Source organism: Lichenostomus cassidix, chromosome 11 (assembly GCF_008360975.1).
Source record: "Lichenostomus cassidix isolate B80296 chromosome 11, HeHo_3.0, whole genome shotgun sequence".
Classification (NCBI taxonomy): Eukaryota; Metazoa; Chordata; class Aves; order Passeriformes; family Meliphagidae; genus Lichenostomus; species Lichenostomus cassidix.
The window spans coordinates 1003729-1022917 of record NC_139492.1 but is presented as its reverse complement, the minus strand read 5'-3'; the positions used below and the strand labels follow the sequence as shown (position 1 = coordinate 1022917).

At 64.3% G+C, this 19189-nt stretch overlaps 4 protein-coding genes across 9 annotated transcripts; 2 read left to right on the top strand and 2 right to left on the bottom strand.

Moving 5' to 3' along the window:
- Positions 1-143: 143 nt before the first annotated feature.
- Positions 144-5199, top strand: DEF8 (differentially expressed in FDCP 8 homolog). 3 transcript variants are annotated; one of them, XM_085071308.1, is made up of 12 exons: positions 144-182; positions 1155-1270; positions 1395-1477; positions 1561-1710; positions 1943-2084; positions 2157-2321; positions 2816-2943; positions 3334-3447; positions 3981-4061; positions 4142-4282; positions 4381-4490; positions 4566-5199. In XM_085071308.1, exons 2-12 carry the CDS (start codon positions 1165-1167, stop codon positions 4666-4668), a joined length of 1323 nt encoding a protein of 440 aa, XP_084927434.1. In that variant the 5' UTR covers positions 144-182; positions 1155-1164; the 3' UTR covers positions 4669-5199. The 3 variants fall into 3 exon arrangements, with proteins under 3 accessions (XP_084927434.1, XP_084927435.1, XP_084927436.1); XM_085071309.1 differs by having other exon boundaries at positions 146-182; positions 1152-1270; XM_085071310.1 differs by lacking the exon at positions 144-182 and adding an exon at positions 289-306 and having other exon boundaries at positions 1152-1270.
- A 361-nt stretch (positions 5200-5560) lies between these two features.
- On the bottom strand, positions 5561-9103 carry DBNDD1 (dysbindin domain containing 1). Of its 3 annotated transcripts, XM_085071314.1 has the most exons (5): positions 8956-9103; positions 7831-7958; positions 6722-6868; positions 6170-6310; positions 5561-6082 (listed from the first exon to the last, which is right to left on the bottom strand). In XM_085071314.1, the coding sequence occupies exons 2-5, from the start codon at positions 7877-7879 to the stop codon at positions 5922-5924; spliced, it is 498 nt and encodes a 165-aa protein (XP_084927440.1). In that variant the 5' UTR covers positions 7880-7958; positions 8956-9103; the 3' UTR covers positions 5561-5921. The 3 variants fall into 3 exon arrangements, with proteins under 3 accessions (XP_084927440.1, XP_084927438.1, XP_084927439.1); XM_085071312.1 differs by having other exon boundaries at positions 5561-6310; XM_085071313.1 differs by having other exon boundaries at positions 5561-6310; positions 7831-7954.
- On the top strand, positions 9018-16003 carry DRC4 (dynein regulatory complex subunit 4). The gene is made up of 11 exons (XM_085071306.1): positions 9018-9629; positions 10116-10193; positions 10778-10975; positions 11123-11329; positions 11642-11696; positions 12119-12324; positions 12540-12707; positions 13003-13089; positions 14057-14266; positions 15331-15396; positions 15637-16003. The coding sequence occupies exons 1-11, from the start codon at positions 9627-9629 to the stop codon at positions 15784-15786; spliced, it is 1428 nt and encodes a 475-aa protein (XP_084927432.1). The 5' UTR covers positions 9018-9626; the 3' UTR covers positions 15787-16003.
- Positions 16004-16006: 3 nt separating this feature from the next.
- Positions 16007-19055, bottom strand: LOC146431990 (cadherin-1-like). 2 transcript variants are annotated; one of them, XM_085071305.1, is made up of 9 exons: positions 18926-19055; positions 18698-18817; positions 18450-18605; positions 18230-18374; positions 17975-18150; positions 17817-17906; positions 16641-16783; positions 16291-16426; positions 16007-16157 (listed from the first exon to the last, which is right to left on the bottom strand). In XM_085071305.1, the coding sequence occupies exons 1-9, from the start codon at positions 18962-18964 to the stop codon at positions 16068-16070; spliced, it is 1095 nt and encodes a 364-aa protein (XP_084927431.1). In that variant the 5' UTR covers positions 18965-19055; the 3' UTR covers positions 16007-16067. The 2 variants fall into 2 exon arrangements, with proteins under 2 accessions (XP_084927431.1, XP_084927430.1); XM_085071304.1 differs by having other exon boundaries at positions 18698-19054.
- Positions 19056-19189: the final 134 nt, after the last annotated feature.

Genomic DNA, 19189 nt, shown 5'->3' with positions numbered 1-19189 from the left:
GAAGCTGTGGGTCTGTAGGGTGGGGACAGTGCGGATGTCGCGGTGCGCCGAGCGGCCCCGCCCGGGCGCAGTGCGGTCTGCCGGCCGGCAGAGGGCAGCAGCGCGGGCGGCGCTGCGGGGCGGGGCGGTGCTGAGGGGCGGGGCGGGGCGGGGCGCGCGGACAGGCGCGGCGGCGCGCGGCGGTGAGCGGGGCGGGGGCGCTGCCCCCTGGCGGGCGCGCGGGAGGGGCTGCGGGGGGACAGCGAGGGGACAGCGGGGGACAGGAGAGCGGGGCCCTCCGGGGACTGGGACAGGGGGACGGTGCCGGTACGTGCTGACCGTGGGCCGAAGCGGGCGGTGGCGGCGGGGCAGGGCGTGGGAGGTGGAGAGACGCGTCTGTCCGCGGGGAAGGGAAGGGGAACGGGAACGGGAACGCAGACGGCGTGTTGCTGCCAGGACCGGGGTGTCGGGGACGCGAACGGTGCTGGGGTGTTGGTGCTTGTGACAGAATGCCGGTGCCGGTGTGTTAGCACCGGTGACGGCTTGCCGGTGTTTGTGGCGGTGTTGGGGTTTCGGTGGGTGTACCGGGGTGTCAGTGACAATGAGGAGGTGTCCGCGTAGGGCTGTCAGTGGCGGTGACAGGGTTTCAGTGTTGGTGTTGGGGTGCCGGTGCCAGTGGCGGTACAGCCGGCGGGTGTACCTGGGTGTTGGTGCTCGTGAGGAAGTGTCGGTGTTGAGGTGTCAGTGACGGTGCTGGTGACGAGGTGTTGGTGCTGCTGATGGGATGCGAGTGCTGGGCTGTCAGTGCCAGGGTGTCAGTGCTGGTGACAACGTGTTGGTAATGATGTTGCTGCTGGTGCCGGCGTGTCGGTGATGGTGCTGGAATGTTAGTGCCAATGCTGGACTATCAGTGCCATGACAGGGTGTTGGTGACAGTGTCGGTGTTGGTGAGCTGCTATTGGTGCCTGTGACAGGGTGATTGTGCTGGTCCTAGGGTGTGCGTTCCCTGATAGGATGCAAGTTCCTGTGACGGAGGATTGGTGATGGTATTTGGGGTGTTAGTGATGGAGTCAGTGACAGTGCTGGAGCGTCGATGCCAGGGTGTCAGTGCTGGTGCCAGTGTTGGTGACAGTGCCAGTGCTGGGGTAACTGAGGCAGAGTCCATTCCCCAGCAGGACGGTGGCAATGGCGTCGGATGAGCGGCTGGCCCGCTTCCGCCAGGCCCACCTCAACCCCTTCAACAAGACCCCTGAGCAGCCAGAGCGTCCCGATGGAGAATCCCCTGCCCCAGGTGGGTGCTGACCCCCCACCCCACTCCCTGTCCCACACTGGGGTGGGCAACCAGGCCCAGCGCCTCCATGGCACCCCCTGTTCTGGGGGTGGATTCAGCCCCTCCATGAGATCCCACTTTGCAGCCCAGCAGCCGGATCCCACCCCAGGGGACCCCGAGGGTGCTCTGGACCTGGGGCTGGCTGAGGACCACTTCTCCCGCCCCGTGGTGAGTGGGGTGGGTGTTGTGGGGATGGGAGGGTGATGTGGGAGGCTCAGCTCACCCTTCTCCTCCTCTGGCTGTGGTGGCAGGGGCTGATCCTGGCGTCAGACGTGCCACAGCTGCGCCGGGCCATCGAGGAGTGCAAGCGGGTGATCCTGGCGCTGCCCGAGCACTCGGAGCGGCAGAAGGACGCGGTGGTTCGGCTCATCCACCTCCGCCTCAAGCTGCAGGAGCTGAAGGTGGGACTGGGGCTGGGACCAGGGTTGGGGCAGGAACTGGGGGGGGGCTCCATGCTGACACCCATCCCTGGAAGCGTTCAAGGCCAGGTTGGATGGGCTTGGAGCAACCTGGGATAGTAGAAGGTGTCCCTGTCCCTGGCAGGGGGTAGAACAGAATGAGCTTTAAGGTCCCTTCCAACCCAAACCATTTTATGATTCTTTACTTCTCTTCTGACCCCCTTTCCCCCTGCAGGACCCTGGCGAGGATGAGCCCAACATCCGGGTGGTCCTGGAGCATCGCTTCTACAAGGAGAAGAGCAAGAGCGTCAAGCAGATGTGTGACAAGTGCAGCACCATCATCTGGGGGCTCATCCAGACCTGGTACACCTGCACAGGTGGGTCTGGGACACCCTGTCCGTGTCTCTGTCCCCCCCATCCCCACACTGACACCCACCTGTGCGCCCCAGGCTGCTACTACCGGTGTCACAGCAAGTGCCTGCCGCTGGTGAGCCGGCCGTGTGTGAGGGCCCAGGTGAGCCACCAAGCCGAGTACCAGCTCAGCATCTGCCCCGAGAGCGGACTGGACAGCCAGGACTATCGCTGTGCTGAGTGCCGAGCCCCCATCTCCCTCCGTGAGCCCCCACTGCTGCTGGGGGACTGGGGCATGCTGTGGGGCTGGGGGGAGCTGGGAGGCCTGGGGGTAGCTGGGCTCTGTGGGGCTGGGGGAAACTAGGGCTGAGGGGGTAGCTGGTGGTTGGGAGCTCTGTGGGGCTGGGGAATATGGGGCTGGAATGAACTGGGAGCTCTGTTGGGCTGGGGGCTTCATGGAGCTGTGTGGGGCTGAGGGGTTGTGAGGCTGGATGGGAGGTGGGAGCTTGTGGGGCTGGGGAGAGCTGACTGGGACTGGCTGGGGCTGAGGGGCTGCGGGGTGGGAGGTGTGTGGGGCTCGTGGGAGCTGGAGGTTGGGGCTCTGGGGGCTGGGAGCTATGGGGAGCTGGGGAAGGTGACACTGGGGCCTCACCATGTCCCCAGGTGTTGCTGGGTGTCGAGGGCACACAGGGTGTGGGGTGAGCAGAGAGTGGGGTGGTGTCAATGCCAGCCCTGTGCCAGCCCTGTGCCACCGCAGGGGGAGTGCCCAGTGAGGCCCGACAGTGCGACTACACAGGCCTCTACTACTGCTCCAGCTGCCACTGGAACGACCTGGCCGTGGTGCCTGCCCGTGCCATCCACAACTGGGACTTTGAACCCCGCAAGGTGCCCCTGGCATGGGGTTGGGGGACCCTGGGTTGTCACAGAAGTCCCTTGGGACAGTGGTCCTGGGTAGAGGCCACTTGTGGGGGATTGTGTCCTTGGTCATCGGGGTCCCTGGGGGCTGCATCCATGGGTAGAGGTGACGTGGGAGCTTTGTCCTTTGTCACAGGAGTCCCTGGTGGGCATGTCCCTTATGTAGAGGTCACTTGGGGGACCACATCCCTGGTCTTAGGGGCCGTGTCCCTGGTTATGGGGGTTGCTGGGCAGAGATCACTTGAGGGGAAGCCAAGTCCCCAGGGCCCTGTCCCTGTGATGGGTCCCTAACAGGGGTCCACGGGTGGTGGCAGCAGGGCTGACAAGTGTGGGGGTGACGGTGGCCCTGGTGTCGGGCAGGTGTCGCGGTGCAGCATGAGGTACCTGGCACTGATGGTGTCACGGCCAGTGCTGAAGCTGCGGGAGATCAACCCACTGCTCTTCAACTACGTGGAGGAGCTGGTGGAGATCCGGGTGAGTGCAGGAACTGGGGAGGACACCCCACAAGGGCAGGGGACAACATAGAGGGTGTGTAGGGTGAGCAGGAGGTAGGGGGACCCCAGTGGCATCCACTGGGTCCCACAGAGAGGGAGCAAGGTGACGTGGGAGGTTTGGGGCAGAGGGTGCCCAGATTGTTACAGGGATGAACTTGACCCAATCTGGTCTTGCTCTTGTCATGCTCCTGTCTCTATCCCGTTCCCAACCCTGTCCCCATCCCAATCCTCATCCTGCCCCTGCTATTGCCCTTTTCTCTATGGCCCTATTCCTGTTCCCATTCCTGTCCCCATTCCCATTCCATCCCTGTCCTAATTCCTATTCCCATTCCTGTCCCCATTTCCATCCCATTCCTGTCCTCATTCCCATCCCCATCTTGTCCCATTCTCACACTGTCTCCCTCTCATCCTTGCCCCTGTCCCAATCCTGCCCCTCGTCCCATCTCTGCCCCCACACCCATTCCTATCCTCATTTCCATCCCACCCCACCCCATCCCATCCTGTGCCCTGCAGAAGCTGCGCCAGGACATCCTGTTGATGAAGCCCTACTTCATCACCTGCAAGGAGGCAATGGAGGCGCGGCTGCTGCTACAGGTCAGGTTGGGGAGCCAGGGCCAGGCATGGCAGTGGCAGTCACACAGCGGTGACAGTCACAGTGACCCATTTGCCCACAGTTGCAGGACCGGCAGCACTTTGTGGAGAATGATGAGATGTACTCGCTGCAGGACCTGATCGACATCGAGGCCGGGCGCCTCGGCTGCTCCCTCACCGAGATCCACACACTCTTTGCCAAGCACATCAAGCTGGACTGTGAGGTGAGCCCATGCTGTGGGGCAGAGCCGTGGGGAGACTCCTGTGGGGCCCGTGGAGGGTTGGCAGGGTCACCATTGTCACCTCCTGCCTGCTCCCCCAGCGATGCCAGGCCAAAGGCTTTGTCTGCGAGCTGTGCCGGGAGGGCGACGTGCTCTTCCCCTTTGACAGCCACACCTCGGTCTGTGCCGACTGCTCTGCTGTCTTCCACAGGTACTGACACACTGGGGCGGGATGTGGGGACATGAGGGTGGCAGGGATGACCCAACACTGTCCCTTCCCCTCCAGGGACTGCTACTATGACAACTCCACGACCTGCCCCCGGTGTGCCCGGCTGAGCCTGCGGAAACAATCCCTGTTCCAGGACTCCGGCACGGAGGGAGAGCCCTGAGAGGGGTTTGGCCCCATGGTGGGGTGTCAGGCCCAAGGCTGCCCCCCACCCACCACAGGACCCTGGGATGGATGCAATCAGCCTCATGGGGTGGCCCTCGCTCTGGGACCCTCTGCTCATGGGAATGGCAGCACTGACAGAAGGAGAATCACTGGTGGACCCCTGTAGCATAGAGAGCCTTGCCGGAGGGGCAGGATCCGGTTAACTGGGATCCGGTTAAGGCCCCACAGCGGCTCCTGCTGTCCCTACCTGGAACGGGCAGGCATGGGGTGCAGGCCAGGGCTGGTGCTGTGCTGTCCTGGGGTGACAGGTGCTGTCAGGAAAGCTCAGCCCTGGCACCAGGACGAGACCAAGCCCCACACACTCAGACCGGAATCTGGTCCCTCCCCAACCCATGGCACTGCCGTTACCATGGCCGAGCCCGGGGGGTATTGCGGGGGGCTTCCCCGGGCTGAACCGGGTGCGGAGTGGAGCTGCTGCCTCCCCTTCTCCCCGGTGTTTCCTGTAGCATTAACGAGCCTCTTTGCGCAACCCAGGACTCGTGTCCCTGCTTCGGGGGGCGGCGGGGGGCACCGGGGGCACGGGCAGGATATGCGAATGCCCGGGGATGGCAGCCCAGGAGTCCCGCCGAGGCTGGGGCTGCCGCGGGGCAAGCACCGGGACCGATCCGGCCCCGGGCTGGTCCCCGGTCCAGCAACGCCCGTGGGATAAAATTGCACTGCGTGACGTTATCGGGGATGTGCCGCAGTCACCGCCTGTCTCCCGCTCATCGGGAGGGGCCACTGCCCCGGTACCGGCCGGGCCCCCCGCCTCCCCGGTGCTCCCGAGGTGTTCTGTGTCCCCAACCCCTCCCGCTCCCTTCCGCGGCAGCGCAGACGGGCAGAGGCCGGCGGTGGGTCGGTCGGTCGGTTTTACCGGATCACAGCACTGCTACATCAGAACCGGGCGGGCACCGGCACCGGCCGCGCTCCGTCGGGCCGCTCTGAGCCGTGCGACTCGTCCCGTCCTGCCCCACCCGCCGCTCCCGGCAACCAAGGCCGTGCCGCTCCCGGGGTCCGGTGGGACCGGCCCGGTTTCCCCCCGGGACCGCGGGTCACCAGCTGAGGGCAGCCCCGGTGCTTCCCCGCCGCGGGGCTGCGGCCGCCTCTGCCCTCCGGGCGGGCTAACGGGAGTCCTCCGCCCGGGGACGGGCTCCATCGATACCGACGGGACCAGCACCGGCGTATCCCGGTGTCCCCCGGCGGGTTTTGTCCCTACGGCTCCCGCGGGCGCTCGGCGGGCAGGAAGGCATCCGGGGGTCCCGGCGGCAGCTCAGGGTCGCTCAGGTGCTTCTTGTCCCGGCCCTGCTCCCGCGCGCGGGTCCAGGAGGGTGAGCGCAGGTAACCGGCCCGGGGCACCGCCGGCGGCTGCAGCCCTGCGGGACGCACGGCCGGGTGGGCGGTCAGCGACGCACCGGGACGGGCAGACAGACCGGGACCGGCGGCCCCGGAGCCCCGCTCACCGCCGGGCGTCTCTCCCGCCACGTTCTCCTCGTCGGAGTCGGCGAAGACCTCGGCCAGCTCCTGGTCCGACATATCCGTCAGCTCTGTCAGGTCCAGCAGGTCGAAGTGCACCTCCAGCGAGGACACGCTGCTCAGGGGCTCTGCGGGCACCGGGGAGGGGCTGGGGACCCACCGATGTCCCCCAGGGGGGTGACGGGGGTCTGGTGCTCGGGGCCCAGGGAGCTGGGGGGATGAGGGGCTTGGAGGAGGCCATGACTGGCTGGGGTCTAGCGGAGGACCCCACGGGTGTCAGGGAACCCCAGGGACAGGAAGGAGACCCCAGGGACAAGTGGATGACAGAAGACTGAGGGCAGGCAGGAGACCCCAGGGAATGGCAAAGAAGGCCAGGATGAGGCAGGAAACCCTGGAGCAGACACGAGGTGCTGGTGATGGGCAGGGGATGCTATGGGCAGGCAGACACCCCAGGGATAAAGGAGGGGACCTCAGGCACAGGCAGGAGCTGGCAGGGGGTGCAGGGACAGGCAGGGACCCCAGCTCAGAACCACACTCACGTCGGCGCTCGGTGACCTGTAGCAGGCCAGCATTGGGGATGGGGATGCCACCCTGCTCCTCCGCGGGGACTCGAGGGGTCTCCTGGGCCGGCCCATGGGTGGGAGTCCCTGCAGGGCGCTCCGGGACCAGTGGCTCCTTGCCAAGCTCTGCCACATCAGCACCTTCCGCGTCAGTGAGGGCAGCTCCTCCTGGGGTCCCCCAGCACTCACGGGGTGCCCGGCTGAGGGGCCGGGGACAGCAGGACCCCTGGGAGGACTGGGGGGACGGGCAGAGCTGCCCGAGACCCTCGTGCCGGCAGCTGGCAGCCCCCACCCCCCGCCCCGCGCCCCCCTCCCCGCACAGCCCCTTTGTGTCGGCGAGACAAAGCGCAGCCTGTGCCGAGGCCCGGACAAGGGCGGATTGTGCTGGGATTGTCCCCGGGAAGAGCCGGTGGGACCAGGCGGCCGTGGCACATGGTCATGGTTATGGCACAGGGTCATGGCACACGGTGGTGGTACAGCCCGCGGTTGTGACACACAGTGGTGGCACGGCCGTGTCTCGGGGCTGAGCGGGCACTGAGGGTGGGAGGTGGCCCTGTGTGCCCAGGGCAGCACCGGGGAACACAGCACCCTGTCCCCCCGAGGTCGGTGCCACCACGTGCCACCACCAGGCCATGCCACCACCGCGTTACTGGGTGACACGGCACGGGGATGGGCATCACCTCCCTCCCACCAGGATGGTGACAGCGGGGCAGGGACAGAACCCTCCAACCCAAATGGGAAAGGGATGTTATGGAGTGTTCCTGCTACTGGCACGTGGAGCTGCAGGACATCGGCAGGACACCAGTGGGAGACCAGCCCTCTGCCCCGACACTGGCTCTGCCACATCCTGACCCCGGAGGGTGGCACCAGGCACCCTGCGCTGACGGCACGTTCCCTCGGGCCAGGGAATGGGGTCCTCATCCCGCTCCAGAGCTGTGAAGATCCTCCCGGGGAGGACACGGGGGCCGCCTGCTCTTGTCCTCTCCCGCCAGCTCACCCCGCGCAGTGCCCAGCCCCGGTGAGTGACACCGTGCCGTTTCACCGTATGGAGCACGGCCCCCCCGTGCCCCCACAACGCCCGCACCCACCAGGGCGCTGGTCCCGGCTGCAGAATTCCCCTCTGGCCTCCGCCTGCATGGTCCCGCCGTGCCACCGGCCGTGTCACCAGCAGTGTCACCGGCCACACCGCCCGCTCCGGCCTGGGCTCACCGGCTGCCTGGCGGGAGCGGAGCCGGATCAGGGATCTCTCCCGCACGCCGTGTGCTGACTCACGGCAACCGCAGAGCCGGGCAGTCGCCGGTACCGGCACCCCATGGCTCCGGTCACCCCCCGGCACCCGCAGCCCTCCTCGGTGGCACTGTCCCCTCAAGGGCCCGGTGTCCCACTGCCCCCGGTGCCCCGGCCGGGGCTGCCCCATGCTGGTGGCTACGGCTCAGTCGTGTGCGGGGCACACGCGAGAGGGATGGGCGTGCAGGCGAGCCCTGGTACAGCCTCTGTCACCAGGTGCAGCCCCCCCAGAATAGCGGGCGCTCCCTCCAGAATGCCGGGCCCCCCCTCAGCTGCACCAGCATAGCCACCTCCCCGTCCCCAAGTCCCTCCGCACACCGGCACTAGCACAGCTGTGCGGGATGTCTCCAAGGTATCCTACTGCTTCCCACATCCCCTGGGCACTCCACTGTTCCTTCACGTCCTGTGAGCAGTCTACTGCTCCTCTACACCCTCCTCTACACCCAGGGGTTCCCTGGGCACCCCACTGAAACCCCAAGTTGCCAGTGCACTCCACTGCTCCGTCTGACCCCCTGGCCACCCCACCGCCCCCCTTGTCGCCCCTCTGCACCCCCACATCCTGCGAGCATCCCACTGCCCCCCATGTCCCCCGGGTACTCCAGTGCTCCCTCCGAGGTCCTGAACACCCCCGTGTCCCGCCACGTTCCCTGGGCACCCCACTGCCCTCCCCCTCCATCCCAGACTGTCCCTGCACAGACCCCTCGATGTCCTGTCCCCGCCCCCCCAACATCCCCCTCCCCCTGCCGCCGGCCCCGCACGGCCCCGGTGCAAAATCGCCCCCTTTGCACCCCAACTCGCCCCCCCATGCACCCCCCTCCCCTTGCACCCCCGCCCTAGATCTCCTTGTCCGCCTGGCGGGGCCCGGCCCGGTTCCACGGTGATGGGCGTGCCGGCCCGTGCCTCCCCCTCCGCCCCCCCGCCCTCACCTGCGGTGGCGGCCGCTGCCGGAGCCGCCATGGGCCGGGGTCGGGTCTGATGCCGGTGCCGGTGCCGGTCCGGTGCTGGGCGGGCCCGGTGCCAGCCCGCAGCCCGCACGGTCCTGCCCGCCGCGGCGGGGGCGGGGACACCGGGGCGGGGACACCGGGATGGGCGGGGCCGAGGGCGGGAAGCACCGGGGGGACAAGGGAGGGCGCGGAGGGGACCGGGAAGAGCGGGGGGTACACGGGGACCGGGGGTGCAGCGGCACCAGGGGGCTACGAGAGCAGAACCGCGGTATCCCAGCGGAGGGGACAGCCCGGGGCGCGGGGCTGCGAGCGGCCTGTGCCGGACACCGCGGGACCCCCCGGGTTTGTCCCCCCAGTCCCCCCCGAACTACCCCTGTCTCCCGTTGCCCCCGAACCGCTCGAGTCCCTCGGTCCTCCCGTTCCCTCCAACCGCCGCCCGCCGCCTCCTCTCCGCCCGGTCCCCACGGTGTCCCCCCGCTTCTCCCCGCTGTCCCCTCCCTGTCTCCCGCCCCGTCCCTCTGGCCCCGCCTCCGTTGCCAGGGCGGAGCGTGGCGTTGCTAGGGGATGCAGCGCCCCTCTCGCGAGATTTCGTCAGCCTCTCGCGGGATTTGCCCATCCGTTGCTCGGAGACAGCGGTGCCGCCGGCCGCCGCCATGGTGAGAGCGGAGCCAGGCCCGGCCCGGGGCTGAGATCGGGATCGGGAGAAATGGGGCCGGGGATAGAACCGGCTGCTGAAGGGTCCCCTGCAGCCGGGGCGTGCGGGCAGGGGAGGACGGTGGAGCTCGGCCTTCCCCGCGCCCCGATGTTGGCGAGCCCCGTCCTGTCCCGGTCCGCTCCCGGGGAAGGTGCAGAGCCCCTCGGCGTCGTTCCCCGCGCTGCGGTGACGCTTCTGAGGCGTTACTTTGGGTACAGGTGTTTTGTGCCCAGAGGGTCACCACGGAGCCGCTTCGGCAGGGGCAGCGCATGAGCCGCGGGGCTCCGAGCGGCTTCCAGGCTTCTCCCGCGGCTCCCGGCTCCGTGTCGCCGTTGTCGCCCCGTCCCTGCCGTGAGAGCAGAGATGCTCCGGGGCCGGCACGGGGGCCCTGAGCAGCACAGTTTCCTCCTCACCCATTCACCTCCTGTGTTTGGCTTTCTGTCCTCAGGCACCCAAAAAGAAAGGGAAAGGGAAAGGGAAAGGCGCTGTGGATGCCTCGGACCCGGAGAACATGAGCAGGGAGCAGGTGAGAAGTCCTCCAGGCCGCCCTCTGGGGAGGAGGACGTTTCTCATGTAAGAATAGCTGTCGGGACCCCTGCATGGCGCCTGGCCCCAGCTCCGGGGACAACAGGTGCAGAGGGTGACAGAGACGAGCAGGGAGGGTTTGTGTCACTGATGCCTGTCTGGGGCTGGGGAGGGGGGTTCTTGCTGTTCCTGGAAGGAGCAGCCTCCTCATGCCACCCTCTGCTCTCCAGCCCTGTGTTCTGGGCACTGCTGAGACCACATCTGGCATCCTGGGGCCCCTCATGATGAGAAAGACACTGAGTGGCTGGTGTGTGTCCAGGGAAGGGAACAAAACTGGAGAAGGGTCTGGAGCACAAGGAGCTGGGGGGACTCAGTGTGGAGGAAAGGAGGCTCAAAGGGACCTTCTGGCTCTGCACAACTCCCTGACAGGAGGGTGGGGGGGTAGGGCTCTGCTCCCACAGACCTCCACAGCTCCACACTAGTGACAACCACCATGTCCTGCCAGATCTGAGACATGGAGTCTCCAAAGGCACCTGTCCCAAGGCCTCCCTTACCCTTAACTGGCTCTTCCTCTCGGCTTTGCAGCTTCTGGAGCACGTCAAGCGTCTCCGGGAGGAGATGGACCGGGAGAGGCAAGAGCGGAACTCGTTCCAGCTGGAGTGTAACAGGATTCAGAACTACTGGGAAATCACCCGCCGGGAGCTGGAGGAGAAGAAAGTGGAGCTGCGGAACAAGGATCGGGAGATGGAGGAGGCAGAGGAGCGGCACCAAGTGGAGATCAAGGTGGGGCTGAAGGGCTCCAGGTGAGCCTTGGGCAGCTCTGAGGAGGAGGAGGAGCTAGGCAGGACGCAAACCAGGAATGTCTCACCAGCATCCCAGCTCTGGGTGTCTCCTACTGAGCCCCTCACCTGGTCTCTGCCCTGTCCTTAGGTGTACAAGCAGAAGGTGAAGCACCTGTTGCACGAGCAGCAGGCGAGCCTGACAGAGCTGAAGGCAGAGGGAATCCTGTCCCTGAAGCGGGCCCAGAAGGACCACTGGGACCAGGAGCAGGAGCTGTGGAAAGAGAAGCGTTCCTTGAATGTGAAGCTGAAGGAGCAGGAATTGGCCAATGAGGCAGCAGTTACGAACCTCTGCTTGGTACGTCCCTGGCTGGGCTGGAGCCACCTGTGAGGTGCCTCAGCCCCAGGGTGGGAGCAGAAGTGGGATCTTGCCTCCCTGGGTCTCTCTGTGGGATGGGATGTGATTTCTGGTGCAGGAAAGGGGAGAAGGGATTCCTGAGTGACCCCTCTCCTACAGCGGGGAGCTGTGAGAGCAACTGCAGAACCTCCGAGCCACTGTTTGCATCAGCATGGGATCAGAATCCTTTCACAGAGAGCGGGAGGGAATCCCTGGGGATGGGCTGACTTGGGATTTGGTTGTTTCTTCTAACATGGAGCTTCTTCCTCACAGAAACACGAGGAGGAGATGGCCCGGCTACGCAGCGACTTTGAGTTGCAGGCCAAAGGTCAGGGCATGAGGCAGATCCCATGGAAGCATGACAGGGAGAGCTGCTTCTGACTCCCAAGCAGCACCTCGAGCAGATGGGGGAAGGCTCCCCCCAGTTCTGGCCATTTTTTCCTTCCGAGTTCTGGCTGCTTTTTTCCTCCCAGTTCTGGTCGGTTTCCCACCCCCGTTCTGGCTGATCTCCCCGCCCTGAGGTTCTGGCCAGTTTTCCCCACAAGTTCCAGCTGTTTTTCCTCCCCAGATCTGTCCAGTTTGCCTTCCAGTTCTGGCTGTTTCTCTCTCCCAATTCCAGCTCGTCCCGCCCCACACAGTTTTGGCCAGGTTTCCCTCAGTTATGGCTGTTTTTCTCCCTTCCCCATTCTGGTCACTTTTCCTCCCCAGTTTCAGCCAGTTTTTCCCCAGCTCTGACAATTTTACCCCCAGAGATGGAGGCCAAGTACACCAAGAAGATGCAGGCACTGCGGGATGAGATGGACCTGCGGAGGAAGACGGAGATCCATGAGCTGGAGGAGAGGAAGAACACCCAGATCAGCGAGCTGATAGGGAACCACGAGGGGGCTTTTGGTGCCATCAAGAACTACTATAATGATATCACTGCCAAAAACATGACACTTATCAACCTCCTGAAGGTATTGCCCGTCCCTGTGTCACCCCTCCACCCAGGGACTGCTTCTGCCAGGGTCTCCTGGATCCTCCCCTGGATCTGGCAGTTCCCAGGTGTCAGTGTGGGTGCTGCTGGTGGCCTGTACACCAGCACATGAGCAGGGAGGATGTCCTGAGTGTATGGGGGACTCTGAGGGGTTGGGCAGCTCCCAGGAGCCGGCACTTGTGTTCCCAAGAACAGGAGCAGGTGGAAGACTTGAAGAAGAAGGAGACTGTCTTGGAAAAGGAGAAGGCAGATGTGCTGCTCCAGAACAAGAAGCTGACAGAGCCACTGCAGGAGGCCCAGGAGCTGGTGGCTGAGCTGCAAAAGAAGTTGGTTCACTATTATAGGGACAAGGAGGCCCTGACGGTGAGTGGCCAGCCCTGTCCTTTCATGGGCTCATTCCTGGAGGGAAAACACTGACCTCTGCTGCTTGGTGTGCTGTGATTGCTGGGCAAAGCAAGTCCTGTTCTGCTTACTGTGCATTTGTGGTATCTCAGCTGAGCATTCAAAGAGAGACTGGAAGGGAGACCAGCCCCACTGTAGAGGGATTGGTGTGGGTGCTGTTTGGTTTTCCGTCTGCTGCTTACTCCCCTCCCCAGAATACATTCCCAACACTTCCCAGACAATCCTGTGCTCTTTAACTCTCCCTTCCCATTCACAGAACTCCAAAGCCCATCTGAAAATCACCCAGAAGGAACTGAAGGACCTTCAGTGGGAACACGAGGTGCTGGAGCAGCGGTTCAGTAAGGTGAGACCTGCAGGTAGGGCTGGGCATCCCACTCCCTCTCCAAACCTTCTGCAAACGCTCTGCAGAGGACAGGGCGTGGGGCTTAGCAGAGCCTGTGCTTAGCCAAGGGCTTTCCAAAGCTAATCCAGAGTCGGGTGATAACCGCTGCTCCCAGCAAAGCTGCTCCCAGCTCTGGCCTCTCCCACGGTCAGCAGACAGGCCTGGCCTTGTCCTTTGCTAAGCAATCATGCACGCTCCAGCGGGGCCCCTGGGCTGCTGGAGCTGTGTGGGGCAGAGCCAAGGGGAGATTGCCATGGACCCCTCCTTCTGCCAGCGTTCCAGGGTCTCTCCCTCTCGTTGTTCTGGGGTGGCTCAGGATGAGCCCTGCAGAGCAAGTTCTCCCCCCCAGCTAACCCAGATAAATCTGTTGAGGCAGGAGAGAGCTCATTTGCAATGCGTAGAAATCCCCAGGAATATGAACATTGATCCGAGGCCTCATTAACAATCCATCATTAAGACAGCGCCAGATTCGGAGCGTTCAGAAATAGGCTTTGGAGGAGAGACTGTGTCCTAATTAGGACACTTATTAACTAGCTGAGAGCCAGGGACTGCTGCCAGCTGTGGAGATGAGAGGAGAGACCCCTGTGTGCTGGGGGGCCCTCACTGGGGTCTGAATTGGTGCTGCAGAGAGCCCGTTGGGGCATTCCATGCCTGGAGGGGAGGAGGAGGAGGAGGAAAAGCGCAGGTGCTGCACCATGGAGGGAGGGAGAGAAGGAGGGAAGGAGGGAGGGAGGGAAGCTGTGCTGCAGCACCTGCTTTCCCTGCGGGCTGCAGGTGCCATGGGGAACAGCCAGGCTGAACTGCTGGACCAGTTTTCTGTCCCATTTGTGCTCCACACCATTATGCAGACCCCAGTCAGCCTTGTGCAGGCCCCCATGTCCCCTGGGGTCCTGAGGGTGCTGTGACACTGTGCTGTGTCCCGGAGCAGGTCCAGGCAGAGCGAGATGAGCTCTATCACAAGTTCACCAAAGCCATTAATGAGGTGCAGCAGAAAACCGGGTTCAAGAACCTGCTCCTGGAGAGGAAGTTGCAGGGACTCCTCAGCTTCCTGGAGAAGAAGGAGGTGGAGCTCAGCGAGGTCGTTTCAGCCTCCAAACTCGATCCCAGCACTCTCTCCTTGGTCTCGCACAAGCTGGAGGTATTGGGGCCTAGTGAGGGCTGGATTTGTGGGGCAGAGCCCACTGTGGGGTGCCTGCAGCCCCTGGAATGCACTGGTCCCCATCCTGCGTGGCTGCAGGTGGTGCATCACTCGTTCCTGGCACTCCCAGGGCCATGCGCGGTGCCGCGGGGCACTCAGCTGTGCCTCGAGAGCGGAGTGTGTAGGTGTCAGAGTTTGGCACTGATCTGTCCCTCAGGTGGGGCTTGTTTTGAGGAGCATGGCTGCAGGCTCCATGTCACTGCCAGCCAGCACAGGTGGCTGCCAGTGGGTCTGGTGGCACCCAGAGGCTCTGTGCAGAGGGGTATTGCACCTGGTGAGCCTTGCCTGGCCATGGGGACAGTGCAGATGGGATCCTGGGGCTCTGCGGTGTCTGCCGTGCTAAAAATACCTCTGCAGAGAGCCTGGAGACCCACATTCCTGCAGCCTGCCACAGCTGGAACCAGGGAGCAGTGCTTGCTGCAGGTTGGGCACAGACACAGGGAATGAGAGCTCCAACGCCTGGTGCCCTCCTGCTTGTCCCCACCCAGGTCCCTGCTGCGGGGGTGGCAGGGAAGCTCTGGGATGCTCTGGGATGTGTAGCAGGCCTGTGGGACAGGCAGTGGATGTGTCACCTCCCAGCAGGTGGAAGGAAAACACATTCCTGGGATGGCGTCACTGGCGTCGGGCTCTCCTGCAGCTGCTGGGGTCCCTGAATTCCTCCTCTCAGCTGCCTCAGGGAGCCTGGGTCCCTGTAATTCCCGTGGTGCCGCGGCGGCAGGGAGGTGCTGCTGGAGCAGGTGCTGCCAGCACTCCCCACACAGCGGGGCAGACTGGGATGGCTGTCGTGTTCATCTGCGAGCTCCCTGTCCCTGCCCGGGGCTGGCTGTCCCTGGCAGTGCCACTCGGAGGGGGCAGGGTGGTGGCCACCTGCCAGGCCGTGCTGCTGGCCACTTCGCTCGCACTGCAGCTCCTCTGTGTGCTCTGCCATGCCACATCCACCCGTGGCATGGCCACAGTGTCCCCAGGGCTGGGCAGAGCAGCCTCATCCCAGTCTCCTTTCACAGGATGTGCTCAGTTCCAAGAATGCCACCATCCAGGACCTGCAGCTCCAGTTGGCCCGAGTCTGCAAGGTAAGGGTAGGGAGAAATCCTGGAGGGGTTTAAGAACCGTGTGGATATAGCACTTGGGGACATGGGTTAGTGCTGGCCTTGGCACTGCTGGGGGAACAGTTGGACCTGATGATTTTAGAGGCGTTTCCCAAGCAATTCTGTGATTCTATGGCTGTGGCTTGGGGGATGGAAGTGGGACTGGGGGGTGCAGGGAGCCCCCCTCTGCTGACAGAGGGGCTGACGAGTACCCTTCCCTCGCAGGCACACAATGACATGTTGCGGACCTTCGAGGCAAAGCTGACAGCCTTTGGCATCCCCCTGGACAACCTGGGTTTCCAGCCACTGTCCTTCCCCTTCCCAGGGCAGGAGCTGGGGCAGGGCCCTGCTGGGCTCGTTGCAGTGCCCACCTGATGCTGGCAGCACCGAGGATCCCACTGGCACACTGGAAGTGGGGCTGTGCCCTGCTCCATGCCGTTAAACAGACCCCAGTGAGCATCTTCAGGAACCTCTCCCTCCGAGGGGGACCACAGCACAGCTGGAGGGCTGCAGGCATCCCACCCACCCCACCAGACTGCCCCTGGGGCTCCCTCTGTCCTTCCCCAAGTGGAAGGCAATTTTTTGAGACAAATGGTGCTTTTTGGAGCTTTTAATGGCGTCGGTGGCATCACTCTCCAAGGGGAGGCCATGTCCCCCTAACTGCCCCGGTAGGTTGTGTAGGAGTAGGGGCTGATCAGCAGCGGGACATGGAGCTTCTGTGCTGGGTCAGCGATGGTGAAGACGACCTGAGGGAGAGCGAGGAGGCAGCAGTGGGAATCCCCCTCCTGAAGCTGGGCCCTGGGGAGTGCAGCCCCATGAGCCTGGCCCCAGCCCCCAGACCTGCTGTGAACCCTGTCCCCAGCTCCCCACACTCCATACCTCCACGAAGGGGTAGAAGCTGGTGTGCCCCAGCCCCTGCCAGTACTCAGCTGTCTCAAAGTGCAGCTTGTAGGTGCCGGCCTTGGCCTGTCCTGGTGCCAGGAGGGGCTGGCAGCGCCCGTCTGTGTCCGTGTGCCTGAAACCAGACCAAGCCAGTCCTGCTGTGTCCTGAAACCCAGTCCTGCCCTACCGCCAGAACCTGCCACAGCCATACCCCGAAGCACCAGCCCTGCCACCAGCAGACCCCAGGCAAAGGCTGGGCAGCCGGCTGTGCCAGGAGCCTTTGGCCAAGCTCACAGGGCATTGGCAGCAGCATTCCTGTCCCATTCCAGTGCCACCACCTCTCCTACCTCTGTGCCAGCTCTATCCACTGTGAACCTGGTTCCTGCAGCTGGGCCAGGCGGACGACAAGGCCGGCTGCTGGCAGCCCTGTGGCCGTGTTCAGCACGTGGGTGGTCAGGGTGCCATTTCCCATTTCAGACGTGCCATCAGCCTGTGGCAAAGGGGGAAGCAGGGCTGGGACCTGTCCTGGCCACACCATCCGTCTCTGTCTTAACCGTGCTGCAGCCGAGCTCCTGTGCCTTCCTCTTCGCAAGTGCGGGAATAGGGTAGCCCAGATCCTTCCCATGCCACGGTGCTCAGCCCTGGGCATTGCAGCTGCTGGGTGGGTGCCAGCTAGTTCCCACCACACTGCAGGGCTCTGTGCTTACGGCAGCACTGCGCTCCCTGCTCACCTGCCTCAGCAGGTCCTGGTGGGCCTCAGCACAGCGGCAGCAGCTGGCCTGGACCCGACCAGGAAGCAGCCCTGTCCCAGCAGCCCCATCCCTGCCCACAGTGTTACGTGCAGATGGACGTTGACCCTGCCCTGCTCTCTGGGGCTGTCTGACGTCCAGATCAGCATTGCTGGGGGCAGCTGGGCCCCTTCTCCTCCTGGAGCTCCCAGGTGAGGGTGGGAGCTCAACTCGGGGTTGCATCCCAGCAGCCGGCAGGGCCAGGCGGCCTCCCTGGAGCTGGACCAGCTCCTGCTGCCAACCTGACAGCAGCACCGGCTGACACGGGGGTGCCACAGAGGCACCCTACCGAGCTTACCTGGCTGTCCTCTGTCCTGCTTAGACGGGGACCTGCGGCCGGTGACACTGTGCAAAACGCCATCCCTGGCCCCGGCCTCCCTTTCTGGCGCCACAGCCTCTCCCCGTGGAGCTGGCGTGGCTGAATGCCGCTATCCTAGCACGGGACTCCCGCAGAACCGGGTGCTCCTCCCCAGCTGGGCCGAGCCGGCACGGGCGGCTTCCCGCTGGCACCCACACTCCAGCAGCGCTGGGGCCTGAGGCTGGTGGCCCAGAGCCCAGTGGGAAGTTGGGGCACTGGGCCAGGAGGAGCCACAGCAGAGTTGCCATCCCAGTCTCACTTCCCACCACGGAAAGCACCTGGAGTGCGTCGGTGCTGCGGCAGCCAGGCTCGGCTTCACCACAGCCTCGCCCTGCCCTTCTGCACCGCCGGGCCGTGGAGGGGACTAAACGTCTCACCTGCACTGTGATGTAGGCAGTAGCGGTGGTTCGCAGCCCATCTCCCCCCAGATCAGCAGCCTGGATCTTCAGTGTGTATTCAGTGACCACCTGTGACAAGAGGCTGCATCACCCACATGTGGGGCTTGAGCTCAGTGGGGGCTGAGTTCAGGGCTCACCTCTGCCACCAGCCCTGGCATGGCCACAGAGATCAGCCCAGAGTTGCTGTTGATGGTGAACATCCCAGGCTGGGGCTGCTCCGGCACTTGGCTCAGGATGGAATAACTCACAACGCCATTGTTGGAGTTCACAGCATCATCCGCATCGGTGGCCAGCACCTGCAAAACTGGTGTGCCTGGACCAGGTGACCTGTTATTGGTGACCTGCCACACATCCCCCCAGTGTTGCCTCCCCAGTGGTGGCAGTGGTCCCACCTGGCTCAGCTCCCTCCTGCACAGAACCGTTGAAAACTGCCTGGGTGAAGATGGGCCAGTTGTCATTCTTGTCGATGATGGTGATGATGATCTCCATGGGATCCTCCACGGGTTGCCCATTAGCTGACACGGCGTGGGAGTAGAGCTGTGAGGGCACAGTCAGTGTGTGTATGGTCCTGGGGACTGTCCCCCTGCTGCTGCAGACCTCCCCCTCACTCACCACATATTTATCCTTCTCCTCTCGGTCCAGTGGTTTCGTCACCTTCAGCCACCCTGTCTCCCTCTCGATGATGAAGACATCCACAGGGATGGTGTCTGCTCCCTGCCCTGTGATGCTGTAGAAAACCTTCATCTCCTTGTCCTTGTTGGATTTGATCTGGCAGAGAGGCAGGAAGAGGGGTGTGGAGAGGAGTCCCAGCATTCTGGGGACCCCCCTGGACCCTGCCTGGTCCCCATGGGCACACATACCTGCACCAACTGCTTGGGGAAGGGTCCCCTGTCATTCTCGGGGCAGTTGATGGGGGGGATGACCCAGTCCCTCGTCTGCTGCCGAAGGCTGTGTCCATGCTCCGGGAAGGTCAGCATGTCCTGTGGGATGGATTCTGGGGCTGCAGAGCCATGGAGGGACACGGTTCTGCCCTGGGCCTCCAGGGGAGTGGCCATGCAGCACCCCCGGCCCCACTGCGATGGTCCCACCAGCAGGAGGAGGAGGATGGTGAAGGTGCAGGGTGCCATGGCTGCAGCCAGACTGGCTGTTCCCCCCAGGGTGCCAGCTGAGAACCTTCCCTGTGGCGTCAGTGACCTTGGCCTTGAAAGCAGTTCTGCCAGCCCCGGGCGGGGCCGGGGGGGCCGTAGGTGGGGACCCAGCACACGAGATGCTGCTCCAGGCTGGGGAGGACGATGGAGCCCAGGAACCCGCCGGGGCACTGTCCCTCGGTGGCCATGGGAACCCCCTCTCCA